The sequence below is a fragment of the Crassostrea angulata genome, chromosome 3 (genome assembly GCF_025612915.1).
Source record: "Crassostrea angulata isolate pt1a10 chromosome 3, ASM2561291v2, whole genome shotgun sequence".
Taxonomy (NCBI): domain Eukaryota; kingdom Metazoa; phylum Mollusca; class Bivalvia; order Ostreida; family Ostreidae; genus Magallana; species Magallana angulata.
In genome coordinates, this window is record NC_069113.1 from 32,617,783 (window position 1) to 32,634,831 (window position 17,049).

A 17,049-nucleotide genomic window follows, 5' to 3' on the forward strand; every position below is an offset into this window, starting at 1 on the left:
GAAATGTTATGACAGAATAGTTACCTAATATATTTGGCTAAAGCAACATAACAATTAGATAGAACGCTTGACTGAATTTCTCGTCATTTTTCAGGACAAATAATTCAATTTTATTATGTAATTAGCAGATCAAATTTCGGACAATCAATCAAGTGAATGAAGTAACAAGAGGGAGAAAAGAAAAGCTAGTTTGTTCAACATGTAATTCGGCACAAAAGTTGCTGTAACATGCGTTTGCAAATATGTCGACCGGTGGTAGTTTATAACAATTAAGAAGTACAAACACCTGGACCAATTTGACTTCAGCCTCCATTAAAGCGAAAAGAAAACCGGAAACGTATGTCGATGACTAAATAAGGGAACCCATCTTCGACAAATAATTACGTCACGTATTTCTAATATACAAACAAGGACATGGTTATTTTTTTAGGTTCTTTTTCTATCAAACTAATGGCTACCTAATCTCTGAGACTAGCACTAACTATTAAACGTCGGGAGCAGGAAATTAAGCGATCAATTTTGAAGTTATAAATTACATTTCTCTTTTAAAACAAAAGCAATATTTGACGCAAATCTGCTTTTCTATTACCTGGCTATTGGTTTAATCGATCGGATAAAAGGTTACTAATATTTTAATAAAACACTTTCGCGGAATTTTCACTTAGCCAATGCTTTAAAAGTCGTATTAACGGGGATTACCTGACCAAGAGAAAAGAGAAATTTTGATTAACATCTGTCAACATGCGAGGAAATCCCTAACAATCACAGGGCAACTTACAACAGCCTTGCATGTGTATTACAGCAGTATTTACAAGAACTTCAAAGACCAACGAACGAAAATGGCGAAAAACAAAAGAAACTTAAACCTTACTCTATATAGGTGTTCTATGGATTTATTTATTTTGTGATCAAATGATTTGTTTATTCATTTAAAAATGAAGAATAAACACGTACATATTACAGGCAAAGACATACATTGTATTTGCAAAAGCACAATGAAAACAGGCTGGTTTCAGTTTGATCTTCGGTCGCCAGAAATATTTCCAGAATTGCAAAATATTTTGGAACATCAAGCATATTATCGTCCTCTTACATTGGAGATGAGCCTCAAAATACATGTTAACACCCTATTATAGTATTCAGGTCTCGGTTACTTTGTGTTTCTCGGGCCAATAACCGATGCTCTGTCACACGCGATACATTCCACTATACTGATGTTATTAACTCTTACCAATATATGTATATCATAAATGCTCCGAAGGGGATATAGTGACCTCGACTACACTGGGTTACCCCAAATGGATTTTCAAAAAAAAAGTATTCTATGGCAATCTAAGAGATCAATCTATTTCAGCCATTAAGAAAACTGCTTATATCAAAAAGATATATCTATTGAATTTGATCCATATCGCTCATTTGTCCTCGACTGACTTATTGTTTCTGACATAGTTTGACTGCAGTTAGTATGCCAAGGTCAAGTTACGTACTATATGCTTGGACTGGAATTCAACTTATGTCAATCAATTGCAAACGTTGATGTTTAATATAGAAGACATCGATCAAAGCATGAATCAAGGAGATCAAAGCATGAAGCATTAAGTGTTTCATGAATGTAGGCTCATCATTATTGTATCTTAATCTTTGTACATGTAATATAAATGTACTTTTCAAAGTAGATTTATTATTTTGCTCCTCATACATGTACATTGCATGTGGCCTACTGTTGTTGAGCTATTAAGGAGCATTCTTACATTTCTACATGATGATGTTCCCGTTAGTATAAGTCTTGTTGTGTTATTGTCCGTTTTGGGGTTTTTTTCTTCTAGTTGATAACAAACAGCATTCACTTAATTTTTATTTGTTTATAATCAGAATAATTTTGTATTGTTGGTTCGTTTTATTTTCCCCTTTTCCACGTCTTGCTTTGATCCGTAGCGGTCTTCAACAAACCTTGCTTTCATGGTAACTGAGAACATATCTGGTTCCGATCAACTTCGATTAACGCAGAGAAGGGAATTAATCTTTCCTTTTTGTTGTGGGTCACCTATAAAACTTGTGCCATTGCTGGGAGAAAAAGGTGATCTCTAACCTCCCCATATCATTCCTTGATTAGGTCTCTCTCTTTTCCGTCTCTTCTAGTGTCAAGCAACTTTCCTAACCTCACGCATTCAAGATAGCGCACATCTTATTTACTATCGTGTAATATACTGCAGCATTTGTCACCTTGGAAAATAATGAGTTTGATTTAAATGGCATTGCCTCCGGGGTGCTTCATGACGAATGCTGGCTCAAAAGGATGTCGACCTTACGTTTGAGAAGCAACAAATGTCACTTCATTTGTATACCTTTGAACATTGATGTTGGTATTCAGTTCAATTTGAATTGCCATCATCTTGTAAAAAATGCCTGTACTTGATGGCCGCAGATCATTCATTCGTCGATGCAACCTGTAAAAATTCGCATTTGTTCAACGAATCAAAAACCAGTTGCGCCTATGTTTTCTTTTTTCGTGTGTGTAAAGGATGAAAAAAAGTTAAGAACACTATGAAAAGACAGTTTGATGGAGTGGTTCTTAAGTTAATTTCTTGTTATTGACGAATTAAATCTGTCCCTAGCCCCTATATCGATCACTGACCGTCTACCAATCACTGTGATTATAAGTCAGCATGGCGCGAATAATCCGGAGATTCGCATCCTCAATTATTTGGAATTAATAACGCCCTAGGCAAACTGGTATCACGTGACCATGCTCTCTTCAAATCGCTAACCAACCAACCCCCCCCCCAAAAAAAGTGACCAAACTTTACAGAGTTCCAGAATTTTTTTTTAAATTTTTTTTTCGCAATAGTTCATATAAAATAAACATTTGCATTCAAATGCATCAATTTTCCGAACATTTTAGAGTTTTGTTATTTTAATAAAATTATCTATTACACAATTGAAGGTGTATATACAGTGTATATGGCGTTAATATTTAAAATTTTGAAAATATTTTGATATATTGTACAATTTATAAATATAACTATTCTGCAAATTTTTACATTTGAAGTCAATTGCGTAACAACAATATTGTATATCCATTTTTTTTCGGACTCGATGAAAAAAAATACAAACGCTTTAAATAACTCCGCCTAAATTGGTCATGTGTTCTATTTTTGGATTATTAGTAACAACGGATCGAGGAGTTTAGATGAAATACAATTTATAATAATAAAATCGGATTCAATAATCATAAATAATAAGAAGTAAGAAAGAAAAAATAACGAGATAAATACCAGATTATAGACACACGTGTGTAGTTATTTGCTGTAACGTCCTGCGCTCATGCGCAGCCGTTTTGTTATCGCCAGGTCGAAGAAATATCAAGACTTATGTATGATATTGTAATAAACTTTCATGGTAGGCATTAATCTGAGTTCACACCAGGTTAAAAGTTTAGCTTTAATATGCACAACAAGTATCTGCGCTCTGACATATTTATCTGGAAAAAAAAATCAAATACTGGTAATATATCAAATTTTTATCAATTTATCAAATTTACACATCGTTGACAAATATAACAAATGGAAAAGATATATATTATATAAATAGTGTCTGTTTGGGAGGGTAACAGTTGAAATTGACACCCCGAGGAAACCATTGTCAACAGACGCGAAGCGGAGGTTGACAATGGTTTTCGAGGGGTGTCAATTTCAACTGTTATCCTCCCAAACAGGCACTATTTATTTTATTATATACTAAATGTCTTAATTTTAGAGATTTATATAGAAATGACGTGAATTCCACGGCGAACCGTACGCGCATAATTTACGCTCATGTAACAATTCGTTGTGTTACCCGTTGCTAAGTGTGTTGCTAACGCTGAGGGTAATAGAACGGATTATCAAATGCGTTTAAACCAATCAGATTTCAGTATTTAACATGAAAGTATAATAATGTACAATATTACATGTAAATATTCACACTCTGCGTTGAAATACAAAATGGGATTTTGAACTTAACTGTTCTATGTAAGTACAGTATCAAACGATGCAGATTGATCCAAGCAGTGCTTCTCTTGACTTGCATATAAATCTTGTCGATTGGTACCTTTACGGATGACAGCAAAAATCTAGGTAATAGAGTCACGGAATAACGTATCGTCTGCCTTCCTGAGACGCGTAGTCTGCATGTTTCATCCATACAGACGACAGGCCAGACCGAAGAGAAGATCTCTCCAGATTATCGAATGCGACAAAGATAAGTATATGGTTTGTATGGAATACATATATAATAGAAATCACGGAGCCTTGCTGGAGCGTGAACGATTTCTTCTCTCCAATTTCGATTTTATAATTATTATCCGATTGCAGTGACATAAATCCTTCTTGTTCGGATCGACTTTTAGTATCTGTGGTACCCTGCTCGTAAGTTTCATTGACGGTCTGGAGAAGTGACGGGGGGAGAAATTGATCCCGATTCGACCCAAGACCTTTTTGCCAAAACGTGATCTGCACTTACTCAGAGCAGAGAAAATGAAGGTGTCACTCCATGATAAAGAGACTCGTCATTTTTGGGCATGTATACAGACGATTTACGGGCGTCTTGAAGAGTTCGGTGTTGTTGCCATTGCCACAGATAGTGATTTTTAATCGGTCCCGGGAACATCTCACTGATGTACTTTCTCTATCACCCACCATGGTTCTGTTTTTCTCTTTTATTTAAGAGGACTGATTAGCCCTAATCATTTTTAGACTCCTTGATATGAAGAGCTCTTTTCTTTTTAAAGAAATTTTATAAACATAGAATATTTGGATCATTTCTTTACTAAATATCTTAATTCGTCGCATTAAATCAATTCTTTAAAATATACGGTAGGTCTGATTGGTAATTTATTGAGCATCTATTGTCCTTAATAGCTAAACGTTCTATCATGGGCTCTAGACTAGTATTTTCTTTTGAGATTTCGAGGTGTTTTTGGGGGGTTATTTTGATATAAAAGGTGCAGTGTTCTTAATTAGTATGTTTTTCTCAAAGAAATCTTTTGATAGGAGTAAAATCTTGATATAATATGCAAATAAAGGGACAATTTCAGTAGCACCAGGTATAAGACCCTTTCACGTCTTGCTATTTTTGATCGATAGTTAGGCACGATGTATTCTTATGTGTGCATGTGGTAAGGTTTTGTAGGTTATTACGAAATTTGCGCCTCTTGTCAAACTTATTACCATATTAAAAAAAAGCATGGCAAAATAAATGAATCAAAATTAACTAAAGTCACATTTTGCATGTCAGATATGGGTGTTAATTAATGAAACAATCAGGGATTGTTGATCGTATCGTAGGTAATATTGACAATGACAACCACATTTCCTGTAAAAAGGTTGAGAACAAAGGCATTTTCGCGGAACTATCACGCAAACTTATTTTATGTGTCAATATTTGTAGCCTAAACAGTTTTAGTGGTAATATTTGTGCTATAATACAACATGCATTAGGCAGTAATCAATTTATCAATTCAAAAATTAATCAATTAACGCCATCATTTACATTCAATTTATGTTAGGTTATTATCAATATATTGATAAAACGGCCAATAATTGCAATAATATTTTTTTTTCCTAAGTGACAACAAATTCTCCAAAAGTTTACTTTCCAATTTGCGTTGAAAATCAATTTTAATCTATTGAATAAAAGAATTTGAATAAATCAATAATCCATTGCGACTTTACATAACTAATAAAAGCGATTAACACTGTCTGACAATGAAATCGAGATATAAATGGAATCTTGAGCAAAGAGACAATTTAAAGAGAAATGATTTAGGAGGCGAGAGAGGTCTGCTCATTAAACAGCCAGTGAATCTTGATTAGTAGTGTTAATGGGAAGTTCAGAGAAATAATTAGATCACGTTAGCTACAATTTACTTCGAGCTGCTGGCCAGCTTGTTGATGACGACACTTTTCACTTGTCGTAAAATTGATTTGGGGTCCACTAATTTATTCTGTCTTTTGTATGAAATATACTGGTAGCGGTTTAATCCAATCTCGTTTGCGCCTCGTTTTCGATAATTGTAAAAACGCCCCCTATATCCGCTTCCCGTCGGATATTTTGGACACGATATGCCGGTGATTCATAGAACCCATATAAATTATTGTCGTTCGTGTGGAAATCTGTCCCGTTGATGTTATACTGAACTCGATGCAATTATACGGAATCGGAGAAATATATAAAAGAACATCTGACACTGTTACTGAAGCAATTCGATTATAAATGTCTAACTTAAAAGTTCACTTCTGTACCTTGATGTTAATGTGTGGAGAATGGGCTGGGGTTGATTTATTGTTTTTATAAGATTTTGGTTTTTTTGTTTGGATAAAAGCTCCTAATAGTGTACAAAGATTCATATGATTGTATTTTTTTTTAAATAATGTAAAAAAAAATTTAATACATTTAAAACTTTAAAACTTTTGCATTGTGAAAAAATCAATGATCTAGAAGTTTAATACAATACTATCGTTTTACAACTTACATTGCATAACACAGATTGAAATATTTCTGTTTTGTTTTGGGTTCTTTTTATATTCTCCTCGGTTGTTATTTCCTAAGTGGATTTGACCTCCAACACCCCTGCAGTCATTTTCTTTGAAGATCGAAGTCCGATTTTCTCCAATAATCCTCCAGCATCATCAAGTCTCCTTAATTGTTCTTGGCCAATTCCAGAAAACTGCCCTCGGCTTATTTCCGCGCCATCCGAACCCGAGGATATTAATATCGGATGGAAGTGGATGGAAGTTAACCCCTGGACCCCGACGTTAGCAGATGCTGCCCGCTAATTTATTTAACACCACTTGTCTCGTTGTAAACTTCATCAATAAATGAACCTACTCATACCCTCTTAATCCTCACGCTGTGTATTATTACTCGCGTGTATGCTCTCTAGATAAGTGACCACCAGACACATGAAAATATTGTACCGGTTTTAGTAACCGCCTGATTATTATAAACGATATACATTTTCAAAATATGTAATCTCATAGAAAAATTGGAAAAAAAAAATGAATTTAAAATTGGTATTATTTTAGATTTTTAAGTAATGTACTTGTACTAATGTGACTAAATAACGTGAATTGGCGAGAGATTTTATGTTGAAGTCAATATACACAAAATTGTGCAAATTTTACCGGGGGTCAACCATGCATCAAGATGCAAAATGTTCACATCTGACGTTTTGATCTGTTTCAAAATTTAGATCAGTGCTTGTTTGATATTTTTTTTCATATACACTGTATACATGTAAAACATAGATAAATGAATGTGATTTATTTCTTAATATTTTACATTGAATTCCGTCTAGACAGCTTTGCATTTCGGTCAAAACCTTCTAAGATGAAGTTCATTGACCAGTGCTAGTGGGCAGCAAGTTGTTTTTCTCCGGTGTAAAAACTGGTGCGGCTTGAACTTTTGCAGCATATCGAAATCTGGTAAGGAAGCTGGCGTGAAGGCAGTGATATAATGTCCATCATTTATCTGTTTATTTGCACTAGACAAATTGGGGAGATAAAGTGGATGGATTTCGTATTGAAATGTTTGACATTCAAGTGTAGTTCATCGACAAATTCCCGTCAATTACGAGTCTGTATCGTGTTCAAAAGTGTGTTTTGTTTCAAATTAACGGCCGACATCAGGCTTAAAGTACCATCTATCTTTTCTAGCGCCATGTTGTAAAAATAAATAAATCCCCGGCCATGAAGTATAAAGTCAGGTTGACTAAAATAAATTCTTTCTCTTATTTATCGATGCCACAATCTAAGACCGATTGGGATTATCAGATGGAAGACCGTTTGTCTTTAAAGCGTTAAAATGATAAAACTTTTTTTTTAAAGCATCGTCCCCCTTTTCCCCTAATCATTCACACAAACGTATGTTTTAAACAGATACTCGCACAAACATGGATTTTCATCTGCTTCAGATATAGAATGTTTTTAATTATGAATAAATTATTCATCGCTCTTGATGGGGATTATGATATGGATGCTGCTGTAACAATCAAATTATATTTATAAGCGGCCCGCTCGGAACTCGACCATTACCGTGAATTGACGCGAGATGAGTCACATGGCGAAATTCGATTGATCATTTCATCGGTCACAAAATATCAGCCATATCAGTGATGTATATTGCTATTTAATGTAGATTTATGGATGTGTAATGTTCATATGGTATAATGGGCGGAAAATGAAACAAAAACAAAGACAAGTGATTTTTTTGGCATACTGTTTGTGCAATTTTGTCGTTTTACTACAGTGTGATGCGGAGCAATTTCTATGTTTGCTTTAAAAGTGTTCAGTGCTAAAAGTGTCTGCGGCGTTTTATTGTTCTCACCGGCACATTTACGAGGGACAGGTGAAAATAAGGGCCTTTTTCTGAGAGATATAATGTCAACTTAATACCATCTGGTGTCATCTCTGACTGTCTAACCTTTTTCATACCCAAAAATATGACATTTTCTGCGACATCGGCAAAGTGCATAGTTGCGAATGGCGACTATTCCAAAATTACACAATAATTATTATCAATTTTTTAGCTTTTTCGAATCCTATTTTGCTTGAAATATATATACTCTCAAGATCTCTTAGAGGTTCATAAAATTTGCTCTTTTTATAGCCTTCGACTACATATACATCAGTATATAAAAATTGGTACATCTATTATTCCGAATATATACACAGAAAGTTTTTTTTCTATTTTATAATGCTTCATCATGACAAAATATTGATTTGATGTTTTAATGATGCCAAGATATGTGGCCTTCAATTCTCGTCCTTTGATGTATACGATTGTATCATCATATTTCTTGAAAAAAAAATGAATGAATATTTTAAAAATAGTTTAATGGTACACTTTACGAGCATATTACATCACAGGGCATAAATATCGATATTTTTAAGGAATCTTTGCTGCTATTTAGAATTATCTTTAATGCTCGCCCACATTTTACACCAAAATTCGAAGTTCGTTAATCAATTTTTCATGATTTTTTAAAATTCGAAATGTACTTTAAAAATAAAGTATTTTTCACAGAAATTCGATTGTATATGTACATGTACTTATATTTAATATCCATACAGTGAGGGTATGGTCTATTAATCAAAAAATGATAATACGAGGCTAGTTTTTTTATTTTTTTGTATGTGAACGCAAACAAATAAAATGTGCAGATTGTGTTAGCAATATAATATTATAACCTTTATCAGTAAGAATTTCTTCTCTCTTTTTTGTTTGTTTGTTGTTGTTTAGTTTGTTTGGGTTTTTTTTTTGGGTTTTTTTTTTTGGGGGGGGGGGGGGGTAAAGGTGTGTGTAAGCAGAAAATGTTTCAAAATTTTGGTCTGAGTTTACCTGTGTTATCTTTCTTTGCTTCTTTATCTTAACCCACTTCAACCTAACATTCAAAGGAAGATAACTGAGGTTAACTTTCTCCTTCTGCAAGGTTTGATGAATCGAAGCTGTTTGCATTTTAAGCTTCATTTTATAGTCTGAACCCTTATCTGAGACTCTTCTGACTGTTACGTATACTCCCGCTTTTATAATTTGCCTGGAGTGCCCCATTTGCAGTTAGATTAGGAGAGTGCAATATGGACATAATAACAATGCATTTAGTTAATTTCACGAGACTAAGTACAGAAAAAATATAAGAAAAGAAGATCAGTGGATAAGGCGATATTTTTTTTTCTTATCGTTTGTAAAAATATTCAAAACAGGATACAATTACATATTGTGCTTTTGCAAACTTCTATTAGGCCTATAACATTATCAAATAATTTAAATTGGAAAAAAATTAACTTTGAAAAAGTTAAACTAAATGAGCTTTTGAGCTATCTTATCTTCTATCTTCTTTAAAATATATATAATTTTCTACGATATAAAACATACCGTATATCGGGTATTTCTGCGGCTCGAAATTTTTGAAGACCCTAAAAAGTTTCAAATGATATTCTGCGTTTTGCGGTTACATTAGACAGCAAAAGTAAACATACAACGTATTATACATGTTCATTGTATCAAACTTTGACTACCTTAGTTTATAGGTGACAGGGATCTCAACAGTTTCCAAAATATTTGGTATTTTTCTCTTTCATGGGGTCAGAACAAATCCATAAGGGCATGGCCTACATTATATTTAATGCCTCATAATACAATTACTTTTCACTATGTGGCCATATTGGCCTTACCCATGGCCCTGGCCCAAGTGTTATTAATTTCACAATTTTGGTAGAGGGTTTCATGAACATCATAATATATCCACTATGATATGGAAAATATAAAAAGATTTTCTAAGATTAAATACATTTTCACTATATGGCCACATTGGTCCCGCCTGAGGGTCTGAACTCCTGACCCAGGGGCCATGAATTTTGCAATTTTGACATAGGGATCCATGATCATCACAATGATGCATTTAGTTTATCTTCACTGTTGTGAAAGAATTAATAGAAGATTTTCTTAGATTAAACACATTTTCACTATTTGGCCATATTGTCCGAGGACCCCTAACTTAGAGTCCATGAATTTCACAATTTTGGTATTTGTATTCAGTTATGAAAATTAATTTCCTTGTTTCTGCTCGGGTTTTTTTTTATATATCAGAGACAAAATGTTTCAACCTGAAATGTCTAAAATGCATTCAAAAGTCATGAATTAATGAACATTTTCTTATGAATTAACATTTGACACACGAAAAACAAGATTGCACATAGGTCACATTGCTTAACTTTTCATTGGGCATATATTTGCGCATTCTAGTAAAATACAGACTTGTATTTTTTCTGCAATGTCGCTACCTTCACATCCCGAATGAATCACCAAAGAAAGCATTTCATTGTTTAAATAAATAAGTGTATAAATAAATGAATGAAACAGTGTGAATGGAAACAATTAAATAAACAATATATAAATAGTGCCTGTTTGGGAGGGTAACAGTTGAAATTGACACCCCGAGAAAACCATTGTCAACCGACGCGAAGCGGAGGTTGACAATGGTTTTCGAGGGGTGTCAATTTCAACTGTTATCCTCCCAAACAGGCACTATTTATTTTGTTATACTGAATGTCTTTTTTAAAATTTTTAAGAAAATTTTACTGCTTTTATATAGGAATAACGTGAATTCTACAGCGAACCGTACGCGCATAATTTTCGCGCATGTAACATTTTTTAATGTTACCCGTTGCCAAGTGCGTTGCTAACGCTGAGGGTAATAGTAAATATTATTAACTGCGTCTTAACCAATCAGATTTCAGTATTTAACATGAAAGTATAACAATCTTATTTGTTTAATCTAAGAGAAAAATACCAAATACTTTCTTCTTCTTCTTGTTCAGATTATATATCAGTTGAATTATTTAAGCATTGAATGCTTATTTTTGGATGTCGTCGGTCCTATGACACACCAAGCGGTGCAGACAAATTCAATACTGCGCGTTTGCATGAATAAGCAAAATGTATTCATAGAAAATTGAACGTCGCATATTAAGGGAAAATACATGTATACACTGAATGTAAATATTAATTAATTTACAACCACTATCAGTGGATTCATCATTATTATTGTTGGCTCAATTTCTGAAGATTTTGAGTGTTATACCCTAACCACATATTAACATAATTATGACATACAGTCTTAAGCATTATTATTGCCAGAAAATCTCCAGAAACCATTTAAAAAGTTGATAATTCAGGAAGATTGGTTCCCCTTTGAATAATTCATTAGTAAATAAAATGATTTTAATGCCATTGCACCAAACCAATTTTTTAATTTAAAGTTGTTTTTTAAACAGAAAATTAGTTATCTTCAATTCTGTTGGACACAGTAGAATAGAAGTCCTGACCTTGATGGTAGATAAACCCAATGTCAAGGTCACTAACTCTTCAACTACCTTGACAATCTCCCATCAGATTTCACCAGTTTGGGACAAAGCAGGTTTTATTAAGGATCTATATGAAGTAAGTTATCGGTAGTCAATCTATATAGAAGTTTATCTGGCAATTAACTCAGTAACTTTATAAGAATTAAGATGTCTTATTTGTTTAAAATTCTAAGGTATCTTTGTGAAGATTTGCTATACATTCAGTACTGTATTGGCATACTACATGTACATGTATATGGTACACAGCGTAAATACTAGAACAAAGAAGTTTGAAATATATTTTATGAATAAACATCACTCAGCCTGTGAATCACTTTTTTTCAGCTGTCCTTTGAGGTCAACTTGCCAGCATTATCTCTGTCAGAAGTGACTGTTGAAAAAGGGGAGGCAACTCAGAACACTAAACTGGTCTTTTACACACAACCAGACACATTCTTCATCAATATCACGTAGGTCAATGAAGAGCCTAAAATACATGTAGTGGGTTTTCAAATTTTTATTGTTTTTTAATCCAAAACATATTCTGCCTTACATATCTTTATAAACAGACATGCCAAACTAATCATATGTGTCATGCAAAGGCATACATTAGTCTTGGAATGTTACGTTATTATATATTCTGAGAATACCATATTTGGTAATTGTAAAAAAATTGTCTTTCTTATACCTGCAGGTATTCAAGTTGTATAGATAACTAACATTTTGAAAAAAAAATGTTCATTAGATAGAAGAAGTAAGGATTTTTTAAATTATTTTGTCTATTCTTTTGGGGTTTTTTTTCAAAGGTATGGTATTAAGAAAGAGTGGGGTGTTAATGAGAATAGGAATGTTTAGCATATTTAGAGACAAGCATGACTGGCAACATATACATTATCTACAAAGACAATTAAAATGTTTCGGTGAAAATGTGAACGTTTGCCTTTTTTGTTACCCAGATTACCAGGAATAAATATACATCAGGAAAACTCTCCATATTTCTCTGTCAGCAATGGTTATTTGTCTGCCTACTTTTACACATGCAACAGAAGACTACAGGTACATACATATCCAGTTCAAAACTTGTAATCTAGAAATTTTGTTAGAAAGTGCTGAATTCATTGAAGAATAAATTTTCCACTCCCCCCCCCCCATTAGCTCAATGAGAATGAAGAAAAAATCTCATAAGTGACATGAAAATCAAACATATTTATTTAAATCAATTAATGTAATTTATTTTATCTTAAATGGCACTAAATACATGTATTAAATTCATGATGTCAACAATACTCTAAGTTCAAAAAACAAATCAACAACACAACTTTATAAATTCTGGGGAAAAAATGCAGATTTCTTCTTTAACAATATAAGCTATGAATTGGAATATCTATTTTCTTCCAAAGAACTTCTTCAGTCGGCTTCTCAAACTTTGTCTACAGCCTGAATTTGTTTTGGCCTGTAAAAGCAAATGAGAAGAAACGGATATTTAAATCAGCGATACAACCTTAAGACAACAAAGTTTTCAAAGAAAAGTACCTAATTAATTTCATATATGAACATCAATTTCCATTAAGTGTACCTTTGAGAGAGGTTCTACTGTTTGCCAGCTGTCATCTTTAGGTTCTATAAAAACTTCCTCATTTTTTGGTTTCTGTGGCTCACACTGAGGCTACAAGAAGAATCATGAATAGATATTACATGTAGTATTATTGATTTTATGTGATAAAACAAAAGCACAAGGTTTAGAAATAGGCTTTAAACATCTTTTAGAACTTTTACCATTGCTACATCTATATATGAAAAATGAATGAAATAAAAGAAGAGATGGAAAAGAAAAGTTATAATTCATTATCAATTATTATATTAAATTATTAGTTTACATGAATGCGCATTTTAAAACATACCATTGGAGGACAGACGAATGTGTCAATGTTAAAAAGGAATAACTTTCTAGGTACAAAGCATTCATTTTCAGCCTGTTTCTTCCTGTGGTAACTCTGTAAACAGAAAAACACATTTGTTATTATGTTGATAATCAAACTGCAGTTTTAAAAAATACTCCTAATTAAATCATAGGCACTTACCGGGTACCCATCTAATTAAGCGTTTATAAAATATACCATTTGTTATATTGCATGAAAAACTCTTACAAACCAAGTTACAGTAAAGTGGTTAATGCTCTTAAATATAGTGAAAGGGGTATGAATTTCATACACTGATTAAGATGGGGGATAACCTAATATAAAAATTATACTGACCATCAACTCATTCTGGCATGCTTTTTTCAAACGGCAGAGCCTCTCTCTTTCTTTGAATTTTTTCTATCAGAAGGTTAAAAAATTAACATCAAATATAAGATCAAAATGTTATGTATATTACGCATATATCAATTTTTTCTTTGTCATACATAGAATATATGTATCATATATACTGACCATCAACTCGTGATGCAATTCTTCTCTCCGCTGGCAAATCTCTTTTTTTTCTTCAATTTTTGTCTTTTAAAAGATAAGTATATAATCTTATAAAAATTTACAGTAGAATTCAGCCCAGGAGCTACAGACATGCGGCAACTTAAAATTGAGATACATAGTGTCTATATGAAACATGCAGTTATTTCTTATAGTATCACATATTACATACTCACCATCAACTCTCTCAGATATCTCTTTTTCATCTGTCGAAGTTTCTCTTTTTCTTCAAACTTTGTCTGTCAAAAAATATTGAAATAAATACATGTACATGAAACTTTTTTATCAACACTTTAATATTGAAATAATTTTCATATTTTTTTAAAAAAAAATTCCAAAGTAGCAAAATGCATGTACTAACCAACAACTCCCTCTGGTAGGTTTCTTTAACATGCCTATACTTTTCTCTTTCCTTGATTTCATTCTGTCAAAAGAATTTAAAAAAAACTTCAGTATAATAGTCTTGACCAAAGACTTGGTAACATGAGGGAAGTAGGTCTTATCACGTGGTGGACGATTATACAAGCTCACTGTGATTGATTGAACTATTATACAGTCAAACTTCAAACTAGATGGGACTGTTTAAAAACTTCAAACTATCTGGGTGTTTGAGATATCAAGGGTAAAATAGTTTTTAAAAAAGTGGTTGGGACTTACACATCACTTTGACATATCCATTGTATTCGAGATATCAAAGTTCGAGATATCGAAGTTCAACTGTAGTTACTAAAACTATTGGAGGAAACGGCCCACAAAACCTTTATATTAAACAAAGTACCGGGGTAGTCACTTGTGCATACTCACAATCAGTTCTTCTTGGAGTTTTTGGAGGTTTATCTTAAGTCCCTCTACTTTGTCCTAAAAATCAGAATTAATGTTGAAACCAACTACTAGTATTTTAAGAAAACATGAGATATTTAAGCAGATCCAATATGCAATATATTACCATCTATTCATAAAATGTGTTACAGAAATTAATCTTAAAAAATTCTCACCATCATTATTCTGGCCCTCTGAGGATTTCGAATCCTTCTTTCAGTCTGCAAAGATGTATATTTCATTATATCATGTTACTCAGTTACAGAAAAACAATATTTGAAATGATATCAACAAAACAAAAGCTTTAGGCAGTTTGTGAGATTGATTGATTTATTACCCATAAGTCCTCATGTATTTGGTTCACCAGCCTCCTTTTTGACTCGGTGTTCTACAAAAAGAAAATAAATGAGGAAAAAGCTATTTTCAGTAAAATCAAATGAATCTTGAACGTAAATGCAAATGGATTCTATTTCATAGCTTTATCATTTTCATATGTTTCCTTTAAGCTTGTTAATTAAAGAATACTGTTTTAATAATTACCCATGCCTCTTGAATCTTTCTTTTTGCGTCCTCGGTCTCTTTCTGTTAATATTCATGTGAAACTGTTACAAAAATACACTGATCGTTTTTAATAATTAGGATAATTATGCATTTTACGTTTAACCCTTTAACTGTAGTTAAAACTTAATGTAGAATGTAGTTTTTGCGTGGGATTTGATAGTATGTTTAACGAAAATTAAAAACCACGAAACCTAACTTTTAAACACACTAAACCCTATACCTGTAACTGTGCGATGGACTCAGTTAGCAGTGTGTCCTCTCTCTGAATAAACTTTGTCTGAAATGAAAATAAACGCAAGCTTTTTAAAGATTTATATATTCCTTTATGGTATATATCGGAGTAATATAATGGTTTAGTAACAAGGCTTAAGGTAAAAAAAGAAAAGAAAAAAAGAATGAAATTCCATGTAGAAAAGGGCATTAACTTACCATCAATTCCATCTGAATATTTCGCACAATAGTTCGACGCCGTTCGTCCCCAATCTGTTAAATAAATTCAAGTCCTCATAATTTTCTGATAGCCAATACGTATGTAAACGTATCATGGATAAGCCTTTTTAAAATGATTCCTTGCACCGATGTCTTATAAAGCAAAGTGTATGAGAAAAAATTCATATCAAGCTCTGATAAGAAGTGACTGTAGTTAAAATAAAATACCTCCTGTTTTTCTGCCTCGTAATCTTTCAGAAACAATTGGAAATTGCGAACGATTTCCATCCGAGTTTCCTCCTGTAATAATAATAATTCTTTGTCTAAGGACAAAAAAGTTCTGTTGCAACGTATCGCATATATTGTATAAAATAATAGAAAAAAATTCATGACCGTAGTATGTAAATTTAAATCATGAAGAATGGTTTTTGACAAGTACGAATTAATTAAGATACCACGAATTAACATACCATATATCTCAAAGCCTTTTCTATGAGACTAGATCTTTCATCCATCTTCAAAATCAAGAGAAATGAGGGGGAAAAATAAGTATTAATTCTCCAAAACATGTTTCATTTGAACAATATAAAATTTTCATAACAACAGATAATTTTATCACAGTTGTACATACCATGCTACTCAAAGCTTCATTGCCAAAACATATACGGTGATCCATGTTTGTAATCTATAAAAATTATAATTTTGAGGTTAATTAAAATTTATTTCTAGCATATTTCATGAAAAGAAACTTCCCGATACAAGAAATCGTTGATGGATATAAATACCTTGCTACAAAATGTTCCTTACTTTCGCCACTTCTTGCGCTGAATTTTGTTGATAACAACTGGTCTGACGTCACTTGTTTGTGACGTCACATGCATTATCACGTT

At 32.7% G+C, this 17,049-nt stretch overlaps 1 protein-coding gene across 1 annotated transcript; it reads right to left on the reverse strand.

Moving 5' to 3' along the window:
• Window positions 1-13,134: 13,134 nt before the first annotated feature.
• Window positions 13,135-16,835, reverse strand: LOC128178886 (uncharacterized protein PF3D7_1120000-like). Its single transcript, XM_052846274.1, has 16 exons — window positions 16,791-16,835; window positions 16,630-16,674; window positions 16,388-16,459; window positions 16,160-16,213; window positions 15,951-16,007; window positions 15,710-15,751; window positions 15,507-15,557; window positions 15,346-15,390; window positions 15,155-15,208; window positions 14,712-14,774; window positions 14,527-14,589; window positions 14,315-14,377; window positions 14,138-14,200; window positions 13,784-13,876; window positions 13,459-13,548; window positions 13,135-13,335 (listed from the first exon to the last, which is right to left on the reverse strand). Exons 1-16 carry the CDS (start codon window positions 16,833-16,835, stop codon window positions 13,267-13,269), a joined length of 969 nt encoding a protein of 322 aa, XP_052702234.1. The 3' UTR covers window positions 13,135-13,266.
• Window positions 16,836-17,049: the final 214 nt, after the last annotated feature.

What these genes read in the sequence shown, in the direction of transcription:
- LOC128178886 (XM_052846274.1), bottom strand. Translation starts at nt 16,835, where the DNA reads ATGGATCACCGTATATGTTTTGGCAATGAAGCTTTGAGTAGCATG. An exon ending in GATATCTGAGAGAGTTGATG is followed by an intron (nt 14,378 to 14,526) that starts GTGAGTATGTAA and finishes ATCTTTTAAAAG; the next exon opens with ACAAAAATTGAAGAAAAAAA. An exon ending in CATTCGTCTGTCCTCCAATG is followed by an intron (nt 13,549 to 13,783) that starts GTATGTTTTAAA and finishes TTCTTCTTGTAG; the next exon opens with CCTCAGTGTGAGCCACAGAA.